Here is a 21,261-nt window from a genome sequence, read left to right on the forward strand (position 1 = left end):
TATAATCAAATGCTTTATTAATAGGGACATAGAGTGCAAAGGCAAGCAGGTTATGTTGAACTCATATAAAACACTAATTTAGCCTCAGCTGATGCAGACAAAAAGGGGCAATCAACCTTGCTTCAGCGCGCTAAGAATTCTATGAATCTGCGTAACTCTGATGCCTGCCCGCCTTTCTCCTGTGACACGTGCTGTACGTGGCCCCGCCCCCTGTGTCACGTGCTGCGCTCCAGGCCGGCGCTGAGGAAGATGGCGCGGGGCGGCGGGCGTTGCTGAGATCGAGCGTCTTCGTCGGGAAAAGAAGAGCTGGGCTTGAGGCTTGTTGGGCTAATAATGCGAGTGTGAAATGTTTCCCGCTCCGACATTGTGGATGACAAGGCCTGCTCCCTCTATGCGGACGAGGAGTGAGGAGCTGTGCGGCTGCAGTTATCACATACATAAACATTTCTTTAGGACTCCCAGTTCCTGAGTGTTCGTCAAACTGACGCTCGGGCTCCGCTCGGAAGGAAATGGCAGACTCGCAGCATCGGCCCTGCTCCACCGGCAAACTGCCCCGCTCCCAGCCACCGACGTTCACGCGGCTCCGGGAAGAGCACGGAAAGGTAAAGGCCGTAAATAAGAAGGCGGCGGTGGCGGCCGCTGCGTTAAAATCAGGCGGCGAGTTGGAAGAATGAGGAGACGGAACCGCGGCCTCGGCTGGAATGGGGTTTTCTCGGGCTCCTGCCCCTTGAGCCCAGGTTTTGTTTTCAAGGGACGGCGCTGCAATGATTAAAATGTGACCGGTAACCCCCACCCCACCCCTCTGTAAGCCTGTTTCCTGGCGGCTCAGTTAGCAGCAGCTCAGTAACCCCTTCCCCCCGGGTACAGCGGGGATTTTGCTGTCGGACTTTGACTCTCAATTCCGCCTCTGGTATTTGTACCAGATGAAGGGGCTCGGGACCCGCTGGGTTAGAAATCTCCCCTCAGAGTGGCCGGTACAATTTGCAAAAGAGAAAAGCAACCGGGCCCGCGGCGTGCGTTGCAGAGAAGGTGCAAATGAGAGTTTCGAATTAAATGTAATCGAAACTGATAAAGTAAACACCTAGTGGGTTGTGCCTTTACATCTGATGTCACGCTGCTGAAATCCTTCTAGAGCTTTCTTTACCCGCCCCGTCAAGTGAGATGAGCAACGTGTTGCTTAATTTTCCAAAAATAAACTAACTTGTTTCCTACCTAATCAAAACAGTTGTATAGTGTAGTATTCTAGTAGCCTTCTATCCGAAAATTGTATTGCCCAATTTACTTCGAAAAGTTTAAATATTAGACCTAAATTTACGTCTCATCGAAACTTAAGTTTCTGGGGCTAACTTGACAGGGTAGATGTTGAGAAGTTGTTTCCCCAAACTGAAGTGTCTAGAACTAGGGAGTACAATCTCAAGTCAAGGAATCAATCATTGAAAACTGAGATGAAGGGAATTTTCCCCCCCCTCAATGGATTGCAAATGTTTGGAATTCTGTATCCTAAGAACTACACATGCTCAATCAACGAGTGTGTCCAAGGCTGAAATAGATATAGATTTTTGGGCTTTATGGGAATCGGATGATGGTGGGAAGGTGGAGTTGAGGTCGAAGACCAGCCTCAATCTTAATGAATGGTGGGGCAGCCTCAAGGGGCCTTATGTTCTTCTGTTATGTTAAATGTAACGCAATGCTGACTGTGCCATGTTCTTATCCAAAATTTTCCTGCAAGGTTTATATTGTTCCCTCTGGTTCCCTTTGCTCGCTTTTATCTTTCGAAGTTTCTTGCACTGGATTTTGCTGTGATTGTCATTTGTTCAACTTGTACTTGCTAATAGATGTTCTATGGCATTTTACGCAGCAAAATGTCAGCCAAACATTGCAATGCTCTGTGTAGGGGGAATCTGGAACCTGTGTAAACAGGACAAATAACAGTGTCTGCTCAACCTGTCAGATTGAACAAGTGCAGAGTCTGAAGCAGAAAACATTAGATTATTTAGCTCAATGTTAAATCAGGTACAGAAAGTGAAATAGAGAGAAAGAAAGGATTACAAAAGGTAGAAAAAGTATTTTACTTTCTTAAATATTTTAAATCTGTAACTTATAAGAGCTGAAACAATGAGACTTTATACTTGTAAAGTTAATTTTCAATGCCAGAGATTGTTTGCAGTAATTAAGCCTGACCATATTAAAGTTGTGCTTGGGGTGGACTGTACAATCCCTAACTTTTTTGGTGAGTTTTGTCCCTCGCTATGAGGTAAGTATTGGATTGTCACACCATTCAGTACATTCGAATGTTGAGCCAGATGGTGAAATCCTGTTTTTGGGAAGCTTACTGAGGAATGTCGCATCTTGGACAGCAGCTTCCACATTTCCACAATTAACTGAGAAGGTTGGTAGCCTCAGTGTCGGTTTCACAGCAAAATCTGACCCTTAGAACATGGAGCTATAGGTTGCAGTTATCCTCATAATTCTTCCAGTGGTAATTTACTTGTAAGCGTGACTGTTAGCACGCTGTGCAGTTGGAGGAGTCAGCATTGTTTCTCTCCCGATCTGCTCACTTCCAGCAGGGAACGCTAGCTTGCAACCAGGAACTGCGACTGTAGATTTTGCACTTCATAGCCCAACGAACCAATACTAATATGCCTACCACTGTCCCATTGAGCTTAGTTAACTCTGCATACCCGAATCTGTGTACATCCTGATCTGAATGACTAAACTAATAACCACTGAGGAAACTTTTTCTGTCTAATTATTTGATGAATTGGTCTGGTAATTAAAAATAGTTATTAGTTTGTTGATTTGCTGTCAAAATTACACACTAGGAAATGGCTGTAAGGTAGTCAATTCAAAATGTAGAAATAGATGACTAATTGATAATTTGTAAGATCATGCTTTAATGCAAACATTTCCCAGGCTCTCGCCTTTCAAAAAAAATTAGTTCAACGTTTTATTCCATCTGCAACGTTCTTACCCACTCCTCCAATCTATCTATATCCCACTGCAGTTTCTTTGTATCTTTATCACAGCTTGCCTTCCATCTAACTTTGCATCCTCAGCAAACTTGGGTACATTACAGATATTCACTAGTCTAAGTCATTAAGATAGATTCTAAAAAGCTGAGGATCAAGTACTGATTTACATGACCCCACTAGTTACAGCCTGCCAACTGAAAAATTTCCAGTCTATTCCTACTTCCTTCACTCCAATAACCAACCCTCAATCCATACTAATGTATTGCCCCAATCCCGTGAGCGCTACTTTTGTGTAATAAACTCTTGTTTAGCATCTTATCAATGTTTTTTGAAAATCCTAGTGCACTCTATCCACCGGTTACCCCTTAGCCATCCCACTTGTTACATCCTCAGAAACTCTTAACCGACCTGACAAACATGATTTCCCTTTCCTACACCTGTATTGACTCTTAATCATGTATTTTCTAAGTATACTGTTGCGTTGTCCCTAATAAAAGATTACATGTTTTGTCTACTACTGTTAGGCTAACTGGCCTATGGTTCCCTGTTTCCTCTCTATTTCTTTTCTTAAATAATGAGGTTCTATTTGTTACCTTCCAGTCCTTGGCTACTGTTCTAGAACCTAAGGAATTCTGGAAGATCAAAAGCAGTTCCTTCACTAACTCTGCAGCTACTTCTTTTCAAACCCTAGAATGTAGGTAGTCCACTTCAGTGCATTTGTCACCATTTAGTCTTGTTAATTTCTCATATGGTATTTCATTACTTATTTGATTTCTTTAAATTCCTCATTCTTATGAGACCTTTGGTTCCCCATTATTCGTGGAATATTTTTGTATCTACAACATGAAAACAGGTATGTATTTTTTAATGTCTTTGCCATTTCCTTATTTCCCATTATAATTTCACTTGTTTTTCTCCTCTGAGCTCATGTTTACTTTGGCTGATCTCTTCCTGTTTACATATGTAGTAAAATCATTATTATCCAGCGTGCATGGGGAATAGGTTAATGCCAGTTAATCAAAACTGCTGGTCATTTAAGAGTCTGCATGTTTAACCAATCCTGGGTGATGTGATGAGTGTTGAGGCCTTGCAAGCAATGTGGGAGCGTGCAAATCTAGTCAGTGATAGAAGAAATGTAGTGCTGCTGAACATTGGGAGGCTGGAACCAGTGAGGGTAGGCTGTGGATAACAACGACCCATGAGTTTGACAATGTTTAGCAATTATGAGAGTAGGACTTAGGGGGAACAGGTTATCATAATTAGTTTTTCTTTTAAATAATGCATTATTTGAACACTGAAAGTGACTGCCCTTTTTTTAAATTGAGCTGTTAAAAATTCTGGCTAGTAGAATGCTGGATAACACAAGTTGACTGTATATTGAAATATTTACATCTGTTTTTATGTCTCTTGCCAGTCTACTCTCATTCTCTTTTCTCTTTCCTTATAAATTCCTTGGTCCATTGCTGAATTCTAAAATCCTCATACTACTCTATTTGGCAACATTACAAGCCTCTTCCTTAATATAAGATCAATCTTTAACGGTTCTGTGACAGCTTCCTTAGTGAATCACAGGCACTGCAGGCATTGATCCTGGCCGAGGTAAGTGAGAGAGGTGCTCTCTGAAAACCTGTGGTAGGTAGGACCTTCTGTGGAAGCCTTCCTCTTCCCCCTCAAACCCCTGTTCGGAGCCTCCTGTTTCTACAGTCTCTGCTCCAATTGTCTGCCCTGTGGCAGAATCCAGAGATGCTACAGCTTCCATACCCATTGCAGTTTTTGTGTAAACAGGTCACCATGTCCTCAGCCCTAACTGTGAACATGCAGCAGCACCCCTGGTCAAATCCACTAACTCATCACAACACCTCCAAAAAAACACTCCCCCCACAGACTTTGCAAAAGCATGTCTGAAGATCCTTAACTACAAGTTAGATGGTTGCTCCTTGAAATAGTACCAATGGTGGGGTGGTAGACGTTAATGGATCTCCACGGTGTAAGTTTCAAAAATGTGTCAAATTGGCCTGAACAAGAAACTGTTCTTTCAAAAGTAAATATAAAAATAAATTTATATAACCACCAGAACCCTCAGGAACTTATTGTCAAAAGTGGTATGGTTTGTAATGTAAATGTAACTTCATTCACTTGTGCTTAAGCAGAAAAAATGAGTTTTTGGTTATCAGTGTGATATTGTGGACATCAAAGAACCTTTATATAAAGTTGTTTCCGTAAGTGGAGTTTACAAGTAACAAGAAAATGTATTGTTAATTAATACCTCAAAGGTTGTGCATTGGTGCACCTTGGAGGCAAGTGGTGGAATTTTAAAAAATCATACATAGAAAACAGTAAATTCAAGCTACTGATAATACAGCATAATATTTTTATACATGCTGGAGGTATGATGAATCAGGTTTGCTAAAGTTATAATGAACTATTCATTCCTGTTTATTATAAGTGCCAAATAACTTTTACCCCTTCCCTGTTGCCAACCCCCACCCCCCTCCATTCCTGTGGCAACTTATGTGAATAATGCTGCTTTTCAGATTCAATTATAATAGAAAAAATGCATTCATGTAGTACCTTTCAGAGCCACATAACTATCTCAAAGCGCTTCACAATCACAATCAATGAAGTACTTTTTGAGTGAAATGCCAAGACTGAATTTTGATACATTGCTTCACTGAATTGTTGTCTCTACTTCATATATTTGATTTGCTTTGAACTGGAGATGATGATCAAAGCATGGCTAATTGGGAAAGAGAGGAGTTCTGTGGTGGCCAATATGTTCCTTTTAGGAACATACAGATTAAGACTCTCCTTTCTGGCCACTGGTGTATGTATTCAATCAACTCTTCAGGAGAGAAGGGAGAATATTAGCAAAGTGGATTGAGGCTTGGGGTGGTGGTGGGGGAGGGATGCAAGTACATTTCTTTCTTTAAAGCAGGGGAATGGGAAAACTTGTACTTGAAGGATAATTTTTCCCTATATTTTTATCTTTTTGTGAAACCCCAAGTAAAATCAGTACTGCAACCTACTGGTGTTTTCTTTTGATCCTGTTATCTTTTTCTTACTATCCAGAAGGTATTTATTGCTTGTTGGGGATGACCACCAAGTAGCCAATCTTCATACATAAGTATTGACAGTGAAGAAGGCTATTTAGCCATAAAGTGTTGAACCTGAACCTTCATAACTTGATATCTACATATGCGTAATGATATTAGGATTTATTGGATAGTGATTAGAACTGGGCTTAATTTTTCTTTTCCCTCTCTAAGGATGTCAAGGCCAATTATAGCTCTCCTATTGCTTTAGCTGAGTCAGGTAACTCTCAACAGACCAACTACTGAACAAGATAGTACTTCATAAAAAAATTTTAAAAAGTCTCACACACGGTGTATGTTGTCACATTGTATACTAAACAGCATAGTTCTGTGTTCTACTTTTTTAGATTTGCTGCAACTTATAAAGAATTTATTTGTTAATAAACTTTTCATACAAACTGAAAAGAAGTGTATTTGAATGTCAAAATGTTACTAATCTATTGTCTGAAAAAGCTCCTGGATTATATCAGTGTGATTTTTCTTCTTGGGGCCTGTCTATAAAGTACAATACAAATAAGATATGCAATTAAATTTTTATTGGAGAGTGGGAAATCGCATTACAAGTTATTGTGTGTTTTTTTTGTGATTGTGATTATACCTAAAGATTGTTTACTGTAGCTAATGACCTAATTATTTTGCTTTAAATTGTAGTCAAATGAAATGGTAATAGCTTTCACATGTAGCGGTTAAACCATTGTGAAATGAAGGGAATGGGGAAAATCAGTTCTGGATTCAAATAATTTTCAGTGCCTCAAGAAAGTGGGCAGATATTTAATTTAAACTAGAAATGTAAGAAGTTTTAAGTCAGCGGAAGCGGGGTGGGGGGGTGGCGCAGAAGAACAAAAGAGAAGGTCTGTGATAGGGTGGAGGGTAAGGGAGATTAAATAATGCAGGATTTCAAGCAACAGCCAAAGAGTGGTATTGGGTATAGTAAAGAACTGTACTTTGGTTTAAAAAAAACTCTTAGATTTCTATCTTTCTTCAGTTCTGATGAAAGTCATCTTGACCTGAAACATTAACTTTGTTTACCTCCACAGATGCTGGCTGACCTACTGAGTATCTCCAGCATTTTTTGTTTTTATTTCATATTTCTAGCATCCACAGTATTTTGCTTTTGGTCATGCATGCTTAATATATGCCGTTAAGAGTAGATTTGTGTATTCAAACTGAGGCAAGCAAAATAATTTTAAACAATTAAGGGAGATGAACTGAAGTTCATGGTGAGCATCTGAAAAAGCAACAAGAAAAACAATCCATTTGTATTACCTTGAGACATTGTAATGCTTGTCATCGAACAGAGAAATCTCATAGAAAAGTGGATTTATTTCAGGTACCTTTTATTTTTTGGTCAATTAAGTTGCAGTTGTTTGCTGTATTTTTGTTTACAGTATGAACAGTCTTGGAATTCTTGACATTGCTTTTCATGAGCAGTTGTCTATTTTAATAACAGGTGGTCTCAAGCTGCAAGGAAAAAATCCAGCACTGGTAAGTCCAAACATTTCTGTGAATATGCTTGTTTTATCATTTTTCTGATTTTGCTCGTCAGTTATTATAAACGATATATTGTCAATTGAAAATGAAAAATTGTCATTTGGTAATACAAAACTTGAGTATTGCTATAAAAAGAGACATGTAAACTTTTTGTCTTGCACTCATCGCAAGAATACCAATATAATGGGAAAACAATAATTTATACTGTATGTGAAGAGAGTGCTGATTGGTTGGCAAGTGGTGTTGCTATGGAGAATGTACTAGTGATGGTGACTTGACAGTTAACGGTCTGTACCCAACCAGCTCATGCTTGCAAAACTCAAAACATGAGGTGTGACTTGGCGATTGGACAACATTTGATAAATAATCCTCAGTGTTTACGGATTACGCTGACAATCAATTTAAGATTCAGTCAGACTCGCAGTGTGTTGCTTTTGCGTGTACTGGAAGCTACATATATTAATATACAGGACCCTGCTCTTTGCAGCAGGAACATGTGCGTACATTGTACCTGTTTCAACTAAACAAAATAAGTGACAGCCATTTGTTGACTCTCAGGGCAATGCCTTGACTAATCAGGATTAAGCTGCCTGGTTAAATTTCAAACAGTGCTTGGCAGTTAACTGTCAGTCACCACCACTGGTGCACTCTCCATGGCAATGCCACTTGCTAACCAATCCGTACTCTTCATATACAGTATAAATTGTTGTATATTGGTATTCTTGCGAGTGTCCTGATGAGTGCAAAACAAAAAGCTTAGACATGTCTCTTTCAGCAATACTGAAAAATGTGGAAAAGCTTCGCATATTCTTACATCTTAACAATTATACATTTTGTGCTAGTTTTGCACTGGTAAAAGTAATTTCCTTTCTTGCCGTACCACGCAGTAAACTAGTGATATCAATATAGTTGAAAATATAACTTATTTTTTATTAGTAACCCACAATTTGGTATTTCCAGTTTGACAGTTAATGAATGCCCTGTGCTTTGCACATTGCATAAATGAAGTTTCAAGAATGTTCATAACAAGTGGTTTTGCACTTCAGACACCAGAAATAAATACGTTCCCAGGTTAAATTCAAAAATATTTGCTTGCAGATTAAGGAATGTTAACATTGACTTGGGGAGCAAATGTTGTGGTTTGGAGTTTATTTTTAGGCTTGTTTTGCCAGCTGTTCTGCCTAGCTTTATATTACGTTGGTAACCTTGCCTAACCATCACCACAAAGCCCCATCTGGCTATCACACAGGTGTCCTTTCCCTGTCTCACTTTATACAAGGACTATCTATTTATACAACCCCTTTCTACAGACCTTAAGAGTAGAGTCAGAACATTAGGTTACTAGCAGATACTTGCACGGCATGAGTCAGCTATAACAAAACCATAACTTCACCCTGACAACCATCACCGGTTCACTGGGAAAAATGATCCATGTGTTTTAGGAAGGATGCATAGCCATACTGCAAAATACTGGCCGGTTTAACAGTGTCATGTGCTCAGCATACCAGTAAGGTTAGTACTACTGCTCTGTACAATACATTTATTGAGCAGTTATAGATGGAGGAAGGTGAAATACTGTATTGATATTAATGTTATAAATATTCTTGGTCTTGTCAAATTTTAATCCTGTCACCCAAAATTTGTGCTACGAAACAGCTAGTTTTCTCATGAGGTTAATGGAGGGAAAACCTGTTAAATTTAAAATATTGTAGAATTTCTCTCACAACACACCTCACCTGCCAGAAGGCTCGGTGGTAGAATTCTCACCTCTGCATTAGCAAGTCATGGATTCAAGATCCAATCCAGACTTCAACAAATTATTTAGGCTGAAACTTGACTGCTACTGAAGGAGCGCAGCACTTTAGATGTCATTTTTCAGATGAGACATTAAATCACGGTGCATCTATCTAATGGAAACTGAAAGAAATTAGTCAGCGGCAGCAATGCAAAATGAGTTGATAGCAAATCAGTTTGTTTTACACTGTGCCCAGCCGGCTGCAGTGCACTATTGGCCCATTTTGTATTGCTTTCACCAAATTCACCTCCGTTGTCACATTTGAAGTGCAGAGTCATTTCCTGGTTTCCTGGCCAAATATTCTCCAACCAACATAATTAAAACGGTTTGTCTTATTATTTATTCCACTACTGGTTGTTGGAACTTGCAGTTTGCAAATTGACTGATGCATTTGTCTGCATTACAACAGTTACAGTGCTATAAAAGTAATCTGTTGCCTGGTTGCACTTTGGAGCATCCTGAGGATATTAACAGCACTGTTTAAATGCAGGTTTGTTCATTCTTTAAATGCAGAGTGATGCATCATTGGCCAGAAATATCCCAAGCACTTAATCAACTGCTCCCAGCCAAAGCTATATTGGCCTTCACTCTCTTAGGTTAGGAATGGGAAGAAATCGGTCAGGATTTCTGCTGTTAATTTCTGTGCACTTGCCCTGGCTTATTATTTGATTATTCTCCAATGCTTCTGTAGTCCAAGAGCATTGAGCTCATCTGTGCCTCCTTCAACCCAATTGAGATTGGCCATCTTGGTACAGAACAGCAATTAAACCTGATTTCTCACCTGATCTGCAATTTGCTTACCCACTGATCCATTGAAAACTAGGGGTTACATTCTCTCTCCTTTTGCCGATTATATAATAGGTTGCCACCTGGTTATATTTTGTGACATCCCAAGTTGCTAAATGATGCAGTAAGTATTAGGAGGTGTGCATGTACAAATTTTTGACAAGCAATTGGACATTCGTTGTCAGCCTATTTTATAAAATTGGAATAGTGTTTTTTGTGCATAGCTAGCAAACTTTCTGTAGGACTTGAGAATTGTATAAATGCTATCTTCAGCTCTTCTAAATAGTATTACGTAGAACATTATCACCATTGAATCCCAATTAGTTTACTCAAGTGTACCACATGAAGGCACATTGCATATAAGTTCGGTTAGCAATCTCTAAACTGGTGTAATATTACAAGTCAAGAATGACACAATTATTGAAAGCAATAAGTATTATATTGGACACATTTATATTTGTGCATGCATAAGTCATTTGTGAGTAATTAAAAAATTTAAATGTTAACTTTTAGGGTTAAAGTGCAGAATGACTATGAAGCACTTCAAAACAGGCTTAAAACTTTGCCTGATAAAGTGTCTTATGATGTTATGGTGAGTATGAAATCTTCCTGAAAAGTTTTATTCTTTCCCTTGCAAAGTTACTTAGATGTGCTTTTTATTTCCTTTTCATAACAATTGACCAATCTGTATGTTTCTTTGAGAGCTCCTATTTTACTCTTGGTAATCTCCTTGTAAGTTAGAGCTAATAGCAAACGATTGTCGAATTCCCCAGTAAAACAAGTTGTGCTATTGTTGTGGGGGTGGTGTGGACAGCAGCAGGGTGGAGGATTTCTTGAGGTATGGAGGGTAAACATCACCAGTGGGAAAAGACACCCAAAGATAATAAAGCAAACTCTGTGTTATGGTTTTTATGCTGCCCTCCAGTGCTTCACCTAGTTGATTGTCTATGCCCCCATGCAGCTTCTCGATAGTAATCAAGGATGAGAAAGAACTTGCTACAAAGTACTGAGTGTGGAGCCTTCCTGGTCTGTTTGACCCCTTGACATTCAATGGCATTATCATTGCTGAATCCCCCACTATAAACATCCTGTGGGTTACCATTGACCAGAAACTGAACTGGATTAGCCATATAAATACTGAGCTACAAGAGCAGGTCAGAGGCTAGGAATCCTGCGGCGAGTAACTTGCCTCCTAACTCCTCAAAGCCTGTCCACCATCTACAAGGCACAAGTCATGAGTTTGATGGAATATTCTTTACTTGCCTGGATGAATGTAACTCCAACAACACTCAAGAAGCTGGACACCATGCAGAACAAAACAGCCCGCTTGATTGGCACCCCTTCCGCAAACATTCACTCCCTCCAACACTGACGCACAGTGGCAGTGTGTATAAGATGAACTGCAGAAACTCAACAAAGCTCACCTTTCAAACCCACAACCATTGAAAAGGATAAGGCCAGCAGATAGATGGGAACATCACCACCTGGAAGTTCCCCTCCAAGCCACTCACCATCCTGACTTGGAAATATATCGCCATTTCTGCACTGTTGCTGGGTCAAAATCCTGGAACTCCCTCCCTAACAGCACTGTGGGTACACCAACACAATGGAATGCAGCAGTTCTAGAAAGCAGCTCACCACCACCTTTACACGGGCAGTTAGGGATAGGCAATAAACGCTGGCCTATAAATGAATAAAAAACATTCTTTGGTTCCTATGAAATATTTAATGTCACACTTTCTATCCCCTCAATTTTTCTTCCTCCCTCTTTTGAGTTGACCTAAGCTATAGCTTTATATTGACATCATTCGAGGTGTTTTGATGGAGTGAAGTTATGGGCACTGGCTGGTGGCTTTGTTCTTTCCACTTTTTGTGGCTAACTTTCTTTGCCTCCTGAAGATGCTGGGTTAAGGTTTTTATGCTGCCCTCCAGTGCTTCACCTAGGTGGAGATTATTCATGCATGTCCATAGATGGTGATGTACCTTAGGCTATTTAAGTATAAAATGTGTCACAGTCGAGCACAATCTTGTCTATGCTCCCATAAGGCTTCTAGATAGTAATCAAGGATGTGAAAGAACTTGGTACAAACCAAGTACTGAATGTGGAACTTTCCTGGTCTGTTTGGCTGAATCAGTCACTGCTTTAACAGAGGGTCAGGGAAGCCCAGCTACTTGGTTTTAACATGATTGAAACAGTTAAGCATGTTAACTTTTTAGCCAAGAGGCTCATTCTATTTTCCTACCTAATTTGTGGATCAGTAAATATTTGTTCTTACTTTCACTTAAAATAAATTATTTAGTTGTCAAGTTTTGACTTGTTTTCTGCAGAATTCTTAAATTTATGCACCAGTATTTTAATTGTTTGAGACAGATTTGTCATTAAAATATTTCAATTAAGATGTTTCTTTCTAGAGCCCTGATTATATCAAATATATGTATATATATTTAGAGCCCTGATTATATCATATATATTTTTTAAAAAAACATTCACAATGCGGGCATTTATTACTCGTCCCTAGAGACCCAATACTATTGAGTGGCTTGTTAGGCCAGAGATCAGTTAAGAGCTGAGCTGTGGGATTAGAATTACATATAGGCCAAATTGTAAATACCGAACAAGTTCGATTTTACGATAATCATGATCGCTAATTTTTTAATTTCTGACATTTTGAATTGAATTTTAATTTTCAAGCTGCCATGGTGGGATTTGAATCATGTTCTCCGGATTATTAGTGTTAATTTAATTAATTTGGACATAGAAGTACTATTTTGGTTGCTTAGTTTCAGTAACAAATCTGAAAGGAGAGAAGGTAGTTAGGGTATTGCTGATGTTTATAAATTTTCAGCCTAAGTTAGAAAAACAGCATTCTATTCTTTGTAATACTTTTGAGAATTGGAAGTGTGGATGCCCTCAAGACCTCTATTTAATGTATAGATTATTTTTCTAAAATTAGATTATTTTCTCAGACTCTGGTAGATAAAGGGTTTTATAAGTGCTTATTATAAAGAATTTACATTGCAGCTTTGTTTTATTTTTTAAAAAGTTGAAATACAGAACATTCAACTCATAATATGGATTTGTTGATGTAATTTTTTAATTTCATAATTAACAGGTTCCATTTGGCCCACTTGCATTTATGCCAGGACAGTTAATCCACACAAATGAAGTCACTGTTTTACTGGGTGACAATTGGTTTGCAAAGTGCTCTGCAAAGCAAGCTATTGGCCTGGTGGAGCACAGGAAAAAACGTGAGTTACTTTAAAATTTAAAGCTTGAGTATATCCTGTAGATGATAAATTGAAACTTGATGATACTAGGCTTTACCTCGAGTCCAACTCTATTGACCTCTCCACCACCTCTAAATTGTCAGATAGCTTGTTCTGGATAAGCTGAAATTTTCTCCCAACTAAATATTGGGAAGACAGAAGCTATTGTCTTTGCAGCCCATCACAAACTCTGTTTCCTTGCCAGTGACTTAATCCCTCTCACTGGAAGCTGTCTTAAGGCTGAACCCTGCAGTTCACAACCTTAGTGTTACTGTTGATGCTGAAATGAGCTTCCTACTACATATTGGTGCCATCACAAAGACTGCTTAGTGCTACCTCCGTATTATCACCAGACTCTGCCCTTACCTCAATTTACCTGCTGCTGAAACCTTCAACCATGCCTTTGTTGCCTCCTGAATTAACTATTCCAACACTTCCTGCACAGCCACTACAGTTTTACCCACTGCAAACTTGAGACTATTCAAAACTTTACTGTCCATGATCTAACTCGCACCGTCTCACTCACCCATCTTTCCTAAGCTAATTGAACTATATCAACTCCCTCCAAGGTCTGCTATTCCCTATTTCTGTAATCCCCTCCAGCCCAACAACCCCTTCCCTCCATTTCCCTGGTTCTCTATGCTTCGCCAATTCTGGCTTCTTGGATGTTCCTGATTTTAATTGCTGCAGCACTGGTGCAGGTGCCCACAATTGTCAAGGTCTTAAGCTCTGAAATTTCTCTTGCTCTCTCTCCTTCTCTTTCCCCATTTAAGGCACCCCTTAAAACTCACCTCTTGCCAAGTTCTGGCCTAAATCTGATGTAGTTTTGTTTGATAACACTCCTGTAAATACAAGTTGTAACAAAAGAGAATTAACTTGCCGTAATTCAGACCATGTTTTTCATGCTCTGATAGATGAGATTTTTTTTTTCATGACAGAATCTCAACTATAACAAATACTTAATCCCAGATAGACAATCTATGTACTCCTGAGGGTAGGCTCAGAGAGCATTTTTTCTACATACACATAGTCTGAGCTTCACCTATCCCCAGGGGCATTGCTGAAGTTTTGCTCAATTCCTTGTTCTTCCATTGAGAGGAATGATCTGAAGAATATGCTCAGATGTTTAGTCAGAGTATATTATTTTGAAGTAACAAGGACACAGCTGTGAAGCAAAAAACATTTAGTGCAAAACATTGAAGGACTGCACCTGTATCTTTACATTTCACATGCCACATGCACCCATATTGGTCCTGGTTCACTCAATTGTACAGGCCACAATTCACTCATCATTTGCAGGGGTTTTGACTAAGGAGAATTGTTGTTTATTTATAGGAGAACGAAGTGGTCATGTCAGTGGAAGATTTTGCAAACAACATATTTGTTTAAACTCCAGTTCAAAGGATAAGTTGAGCTAATTCAGTGGGAAATGGAATTTAATTGATCAGAAATTACTTTGTAATTACATTGTTTTAGTTCTAATTAAATTGTATATATAGAATTAAAAATACAACCCATTATTCAAGGAAGGAGGAAGAACCTAGGTAACTGTAAGGTTGTCAGATATCAGTTGCAAAATTACTATCTTTCATTAGGGACAGAGACTGAACCCTTGGGTAAACATGAGCAGGTCAGAACATAATGTTGTGAAAGATTGGTCATGTCTGACTAATTTAGTTGATTTTTTTTGAGGGGGGTCACTAGTATGATACTTATTGAATAGTTATGGATGTGTTTGGACTTCTGAAAACATTTGATAGGGTTGCACATAAGATTGTTAGCAAAAGTGGAACTGCGCAGAATTGTGGCATGGGTCAGTAATTGGTTGGGAGGTAGGAAACAATATGAATAAAAGGTATGTTCTCTGGCAGGATGTGTGTGTGTGTGTACATATAATTACTTGAATAAAGGAGTAGAGAGTTGTATACATTGTCAGGGTTTGCAGAAGATACTTAAGTTAGGCATAGTAAGTTGTGTAGATGGGAGCAAAAAGTTAGAAAAGAACTTAGACTAAATGAGTGGGTAAATTTGTTACAAAGTTCAAGGTTGGGGGAGGTTTGAGGTTATACACAATATTCCGATTTGTGTCTCAACTATTCATAGTGGTAAGGAACTTATATGTTCACAACACAAATCACTAAAAACTAGTGCACAGGTGGAAAATATATTCAAAAATGTTAGCTTTTATCTTGAGTAATTGGAACTCGAGCACGGAAGTGACTCTTCAATTGTACAGTCTTGATCAGACCATATCTGGGTTACTGTATTTAGTTTTGGGTACCAAACCATTGAAAATTAAAACAAAAAATCGAATAAAGAAAATCAGAATGACCACCTTTCGCTGTCACTTATTCCCTAATTATTGTTTGCTGTCTCCTTCCCTTGTGAATCTGAGCTGAACCTCCTCCAAGAATCATATTAGAGCTGAAAGGTTAAATTACGAGAGCAGGTGGTATAAACTTGGTTTGTATTCATTTGAGTTTAAAAGGTTGAGGCATGATCTAATCAAGGTGCTTGAAATGATAAAGGGATTTGATAGGGTAGGCAAAGAGGAACTTTTAACCGGTGGGAAAAATCCAGAATAAGAGCCATAACTCAAAGTGAAACCTGAACTAGTTAGGAGTGAAATCAGGAGGCATTTTTTCACATATATAGTAATGGAATCAGGAACTTAATGCCCAAAAAAACCTGTGGATGCTTCGCCAATTGAAATTCCTGTGTCAGGTCAGTAGATTTGGTAAGCGCATCAGGGAATAAGGAGAAAATGTGGGTAAAGGGAGTTGGGGCATAGATTAGCTATGATCTAATTGAATGTCGGACAAACTTTGGGCCTGAATAACTTAAGCTGTTCCATGTACAGGAATGTTCAATTGTGTACAGGGCATACCATTTATTTATGATCTTTCACATGTATACCATTTAATTTTTCAACATTCAGAAATATACAGCTTTCTTAAACAACTCAGCATATCAATTTCTAGAAAGTGATTTTGTGCTGAAAATGAAGCTTTTTTAGAAATAACTTGTGCCATAATAAGGAATTAGCCATAGTCCACAAAGGACCATGGGCATCTTTCTTCATTAGAGAAAGACAGTTGTTAGTGCATCCACAATTTCAGCATTTTTGTAGCTTATATTTTTAATCACATATCTAATCATTTTATTTTTCTTCATGTTCAGATTTATCTTAAAATGGCATTTTATGTTGTCAGTGATTTGGCTGACTGACAGTTTAATATTTATTAAAGGTACAGCATTTTCCAATAACTTCAACCTCCCACCTAAAGCTGTTCTTTAGATCCAGACATAGTAATTCATATTACCTTTTTGAGTTAAGCAAAAATATTCCAGAACCTTAACCTTTTCCCTGACCTCCAGCATTTAACAACCGCAGACATGGTTTTACATTATTATTTGACCATGCTTGGTTGAAATCTGTCAAACTGCTCTTGAGTTATTAGACTGTCTGACCTTTCCAAAACCTAAGATATGTGGCTTCAAGGTTCAGGCTTGCTATGGTAACCGTACCAATTTGCCGCTATGTAAAAAGGCCTAATTGTTGCAGAAATTTAATGATCTAGAGCAAACTTTAAGGCTGTATGACTTTATGAAATGTTTGCCCTGTCTTACCTTTGTTTATGCAGTCATAATGCTGCATTTTTCAATTTCCTTATTTGAAGTGAACTTTTGTTTTCTTTACTGCATTAGGAGTTTCTTTACCAATTGTTAAAAAATAGGATTTTGAAGTCCCTTCTTTGTTTTTGAACATGTTGTTTATTATATCAATTATATTTTGGACAGAAATGCTAGCCATTTAACAATTCCATTTTATGTCTTAAGTGTGTGTGTATTATGTAACATATGTTCAAGTTCCAGGGGCAATAATGAGTGGCTTATATTAGAACTTGCCTGTTAAATTGTAGATCAAATGTTTAAGTACCAATGAAGAATTAGTAGTTGGGAAAAAATTGAGCTATCAAATCAATCCTTTTATTTGAGACATATCAATGCAATGCGGCAAGTAGCAGAAAATATCACTAAGTGCCAGGAACAAGCAATGAAATTACACCAACATTTTATAAAATTGGTTTGAGTTGCGGTCGTGAATTTCACTATCAGAAAATTAACCTGTAGAATTTTTGTTTTGTTTCACTAGCTTATTTTATTATCGCTAACAACTCAGAATAACATACTTAGTCTGAATAAATGCTTTTTGGACAGCCTGTTTTCTACCTCGCCATTTCATCCTGCTCCAGGTTCTTATCGCCTTGGAAGTCCGTACAGAGGGTTTTCTGGCCCACCTGCTTGTTAACCTAGACCCAAACATTTTCAAGCCCATTCCCCCATATTCACCTGTCTCCACTGCTTTCCAGAGTTCTTGCTGGCTTAGTTTGAGTGCTTCTCAACTTGTCCGCCAACTCAATCCAGAACAGTGATTGCCTTTCTATCCCAAGTGCATCCCAACCCTTTGGTGTGCTGGCTTGCCTGTACAGATCCCTCAAGTTGTTCCTGTTACTTGTCTGAATAGATACTTTCTGGCTTGTTGAGATGGAAACGATGCAGTGAGAGATAGAAGAACCAAGTGACACAAGTGCAGTGAGAGAGCTACAGAGAGAAGCACAGAAGTGACTTAGGATTGGATTATTGGATCCTTGGTTGGAGGATAAACAGCCAAGAAAATTTATTCAGAGGGCTTAACATACTGGTTTAGAGAATTTTGTGACACATTGCCAAATTTGGATGTGTTAATTGAGTGAGCCATTTGCAGAGTTAGCTTCCAAATATCAGAAAAATGTGTATCCACCCTTAGCCCCTCTCAATTGGTATGTTGCCCAGACGTTTTTAATCTCACTTCGTCTGATTTAAAAACATCATTGCTATTTCTTTAGCTGTGGGTCCTCTTTCACGTAGCTGTTGCTCCTTCATGCCATTAGTAACATCTCGGCCAGCATGATAGCTCCATTGCACTGCTAGTTGACATCTCTGCCTCATTCCCCACTCAGCTATTTTTATACCCCATCCACCATCTTTCTAATCTCCCCACCCCTCATTGCTAACCGGATTCCCAGGCTCCAAATCACCTGAGCCCTCCCATTAGTTGTCAACCATTTGTGTGTCTCAGCCTTGACCAGTGACTGCTGCTAGACCTCAATCACCCTAAAGTCCTTCCAGCCCTGGACTGTAAATCTAACCATATAGTCTCAAACCAGCAATTTTGCCCAACAAACCTCATGATTATGGCCTTCCCTTGCTCAAAGCCCAAATTCTGCCCTTCTGGCGGTTGTACTGTTGCTGCTCCTTAACCTCATTTCTCTCGATCACACTTCTTGTAGCATCTCTCTCAAGTTCCTTTCCCATCAAACATCGACCTGATATATATTGCCTCCTATTTTTTTTTGTACGCACAATGTCTTAAAAAAAAAGGCAAGGGATAGATTTGAGTACATTAGCAAAAGAAATGAAAAACACCCTGACATGATGACAAAAGCAAGGATATTCACCTTTTAATAAAGAATAGAATATCCTCTGGAAAATCTAGTTCATAATTCATATGATTTAGAATATAACTTCTAGTTTTACAAATTAGTTAACTGTAAGATAATTGGAAACACTTGGTTAAGAAATTGGTATGCATCTCAAGTGAATGCAGCTCAAACAATCCTGGAGTTAATTAGTTAAAGGCTAACCTATCTTCAAAGTCAGAGTTAGAAGTATTACACTGAACAATGGATGACCCATTTTTAGACCTCTTGGTCGAGCCATGGTGTCTATTGTTACTCCATAGAAGCTAAAGCTAGCAAATATGGGGTAAGGGTTATAAAACTGCATTAGAGATAGAAATTATTTATATGGGTTGCAGAAACAGAGTTGTGTTGAAGGTAAAATAATTAATTACAATAGTTTGAGACCATCCCAAAGCATGCCACGTTGTCATCGAGATGGCCTGTGGGGGTAGAAGGTTATTTTATTTGTTATCCGCCTATGTGCACTGACAGAAACAGTCAGTTCAATTTGGCAACAGACAGAGGCAATTGCAAAGTTGGTCTTGTGCAGGCTGCAACTCAAAGTGGAGAAAGCCAAAGGAAATTAACTGCATTTAAGCAGAGAAAAGATTAACTTTCTCGTTCACTGCATGGAATGAAGTTGGGGGCTTGAGCTTGGTTTGGAATTAATGAGGGGGAAAGAAGCTGGAAAATTTGTCAAATTTGAAGCTAGAGGACGACATCTATAGTAGTCCTCAGAGCCTTGTGGCAGAAAGCAGTCAGCAGAGTTAGCTTGGAAGCTGTGAGAAGGCAGTTGAGTATCTGCTGGCGACCAGAACAAGGAGCCAAGGTATCCACAGTCATGAGGTATTAAAAGCTGGAGGTGCGCTTACCCAAAAAGCTAATGGAAGGGTCCCCGTAAGAAATTATTTCAGAGGATAGTTGAAACTGAGGAGAATTAAAGTGAATTTGGGAGGTCTGTGGCATATTTTTTGGGCTGGCACTGAAAGAAGTGAATGAACCTTCAAGGTTATTGTAAAGTATGAGGGAATTCTTGGGAGGGAAGTAAAAAGTAGAACCGAGTTATAGTGTAAGTAATTATAACCTATGGTATTAAGTTAATAGTGCTAGCCTTTTTAATTTAATACAAGAAAGCTTGATTTTGTTTAAAGATGTTAAATCTTGTGCCATTGTTCTTCACACATCCAGGCAAATGGAGAGCATTCCATCACTCCTGACTTGTGCCTTGTAGATGGTAGACAGGCTTTTGGAGAGTCAGGAGTTGAGTTACTTGCTGCAGAATTTCCAGCCTTAGACCTGCTCTTGTGGTCACTGTATTTATGTGGTTAGTCCAGTTCAGTTTCTGGTCAGTGGTAACCTCCAGGCTGTTGATAGTTGGTGGTGGTGGTGGCGGCGGCGGCGTGTTTGTGTTGGCAGTGGAATTCAGATATGGTAATGCAATTGAATGCCAAGGAGAGATGGTTAGATTCTCTCTTATTGGAGATGGTCATTGCTTGGCACTTGTGGCAAGTAACATTTACATCACACATCAGCCCAAGCCTGAATATTGTCCTGGTCTTGCTGCATATGGACATGGACAACTTCAGTACCTGAGGAGTCCTGAATGGTATTGAACATTGTGCAATCATCAGTAAACCTGATCTTATGATGGAGGGATGGTTATTGGTGATGCAGCTGAAGGTGATTGGGCCCAGGACACTAACGTGAGGAATTCCTGCAGTGATGTCCTGGAACTGAGATGATTGATCTCCAACAATTACAGCCATCTTTCTTTTGCTAGGTATGACTCCAGTCAGTGGACAGTTTTCCCTTTGATTCTCATTTACTCCAATTTGGCTCGTGCTCCTTGATGCTACACTCAGCCAAATGCTGGCCTTGATGTTGAGGGCAATCACTCTCACTTCACCTCTTGAGTTCAACTCTTTTTCCCATGTTTGGACCAAGGCTGTAATGAGGTCAGAAGCTGAGTGGCCCTGGTGGAACCCAAACTGAGTGTCAGTGAGCAGGTTATTGTTGTGTATGTGCTGCTTGATAGCACTGTTGATGCTGCCTTCCATCACTTTACTGATGATCGAGAGTAGACTGATTGGGTGCTAATTGGCTGTGTTGGATTTGTCCTTTTTGTTTTTGTGTACAGGACATAACTGGGCAATTTTCCACATTGCCAGATAGATGCTAATTCTTTAGCTGTCCTGGAGCAGATTTTAAAACATGTATGCAGAGAGAGTAGTTCCTCTTGTGGAAGAGGACAATTAGCAACACAATAGGGAATTCAGAAGAAACTTTCGGCAAAGAATGGTGAGAATGTGGAGCCTGCAACCCCAGAGGATAGTTGCAGCAAATAGTGTAGATCC

The 21,261-nt window shown here is 39.1% G+C and overlaps 1 protein-coding gene across 4 annotated transcripts in view; it reads left to right on the plus strand.

Annotated features, from left to right (window-relative positions):
* Nucleotides 1-216: 216 nt before the first annotated feature.
* uri1 (URI1 prefoldin like chaperone) overlaps nt 217-21,261 on the plus strand; it is a 54,083-nt gene continuing 33,038 nt past the window's right edge. For 3 of the 4 annotated variants that reach the window (XR_005943520.1, XM_041191406.1, XM_041191407.1), the window contains exons 1-4: nt 217-602; nt 7,515-7,549; nt 10,650-10,728; nt 13,250-13,385. Coding sequence is in view for 3 of the 4 variants with exons in the window: in XM_041191406.1 (XP_041047340.1) it covers nt 510-602; nt 7,515-7,549; nt 10,650-10,728; nt 13,250-13,385 (343 nt within the window). In the remaining variant the exon portion in view is untranslated. Of the gene's footprint in view, nt 603-7,452; nt 7,550-10,649; nt 10,729-13,249; nt 13,386-21,261 lie in introns of all 4 variants that reach the window. The other variant, XM_041191408.1, reaches the window with a different exon arrangement.

This window comes from Carcharodon carcharias, chromosome 7, assembly GCF_017639515.1.
Source record: "Carcharodon carcharias isolate sCarCar2 chromosome 7, sCarCar2.pri, whole genome shotgun sequence".
NCBI lineage: Eukaryota > Metazoa > Chordata > Chondrichthyes > Lamniformes > Lamnidae > Carcharodon > Carcharodon carcharias.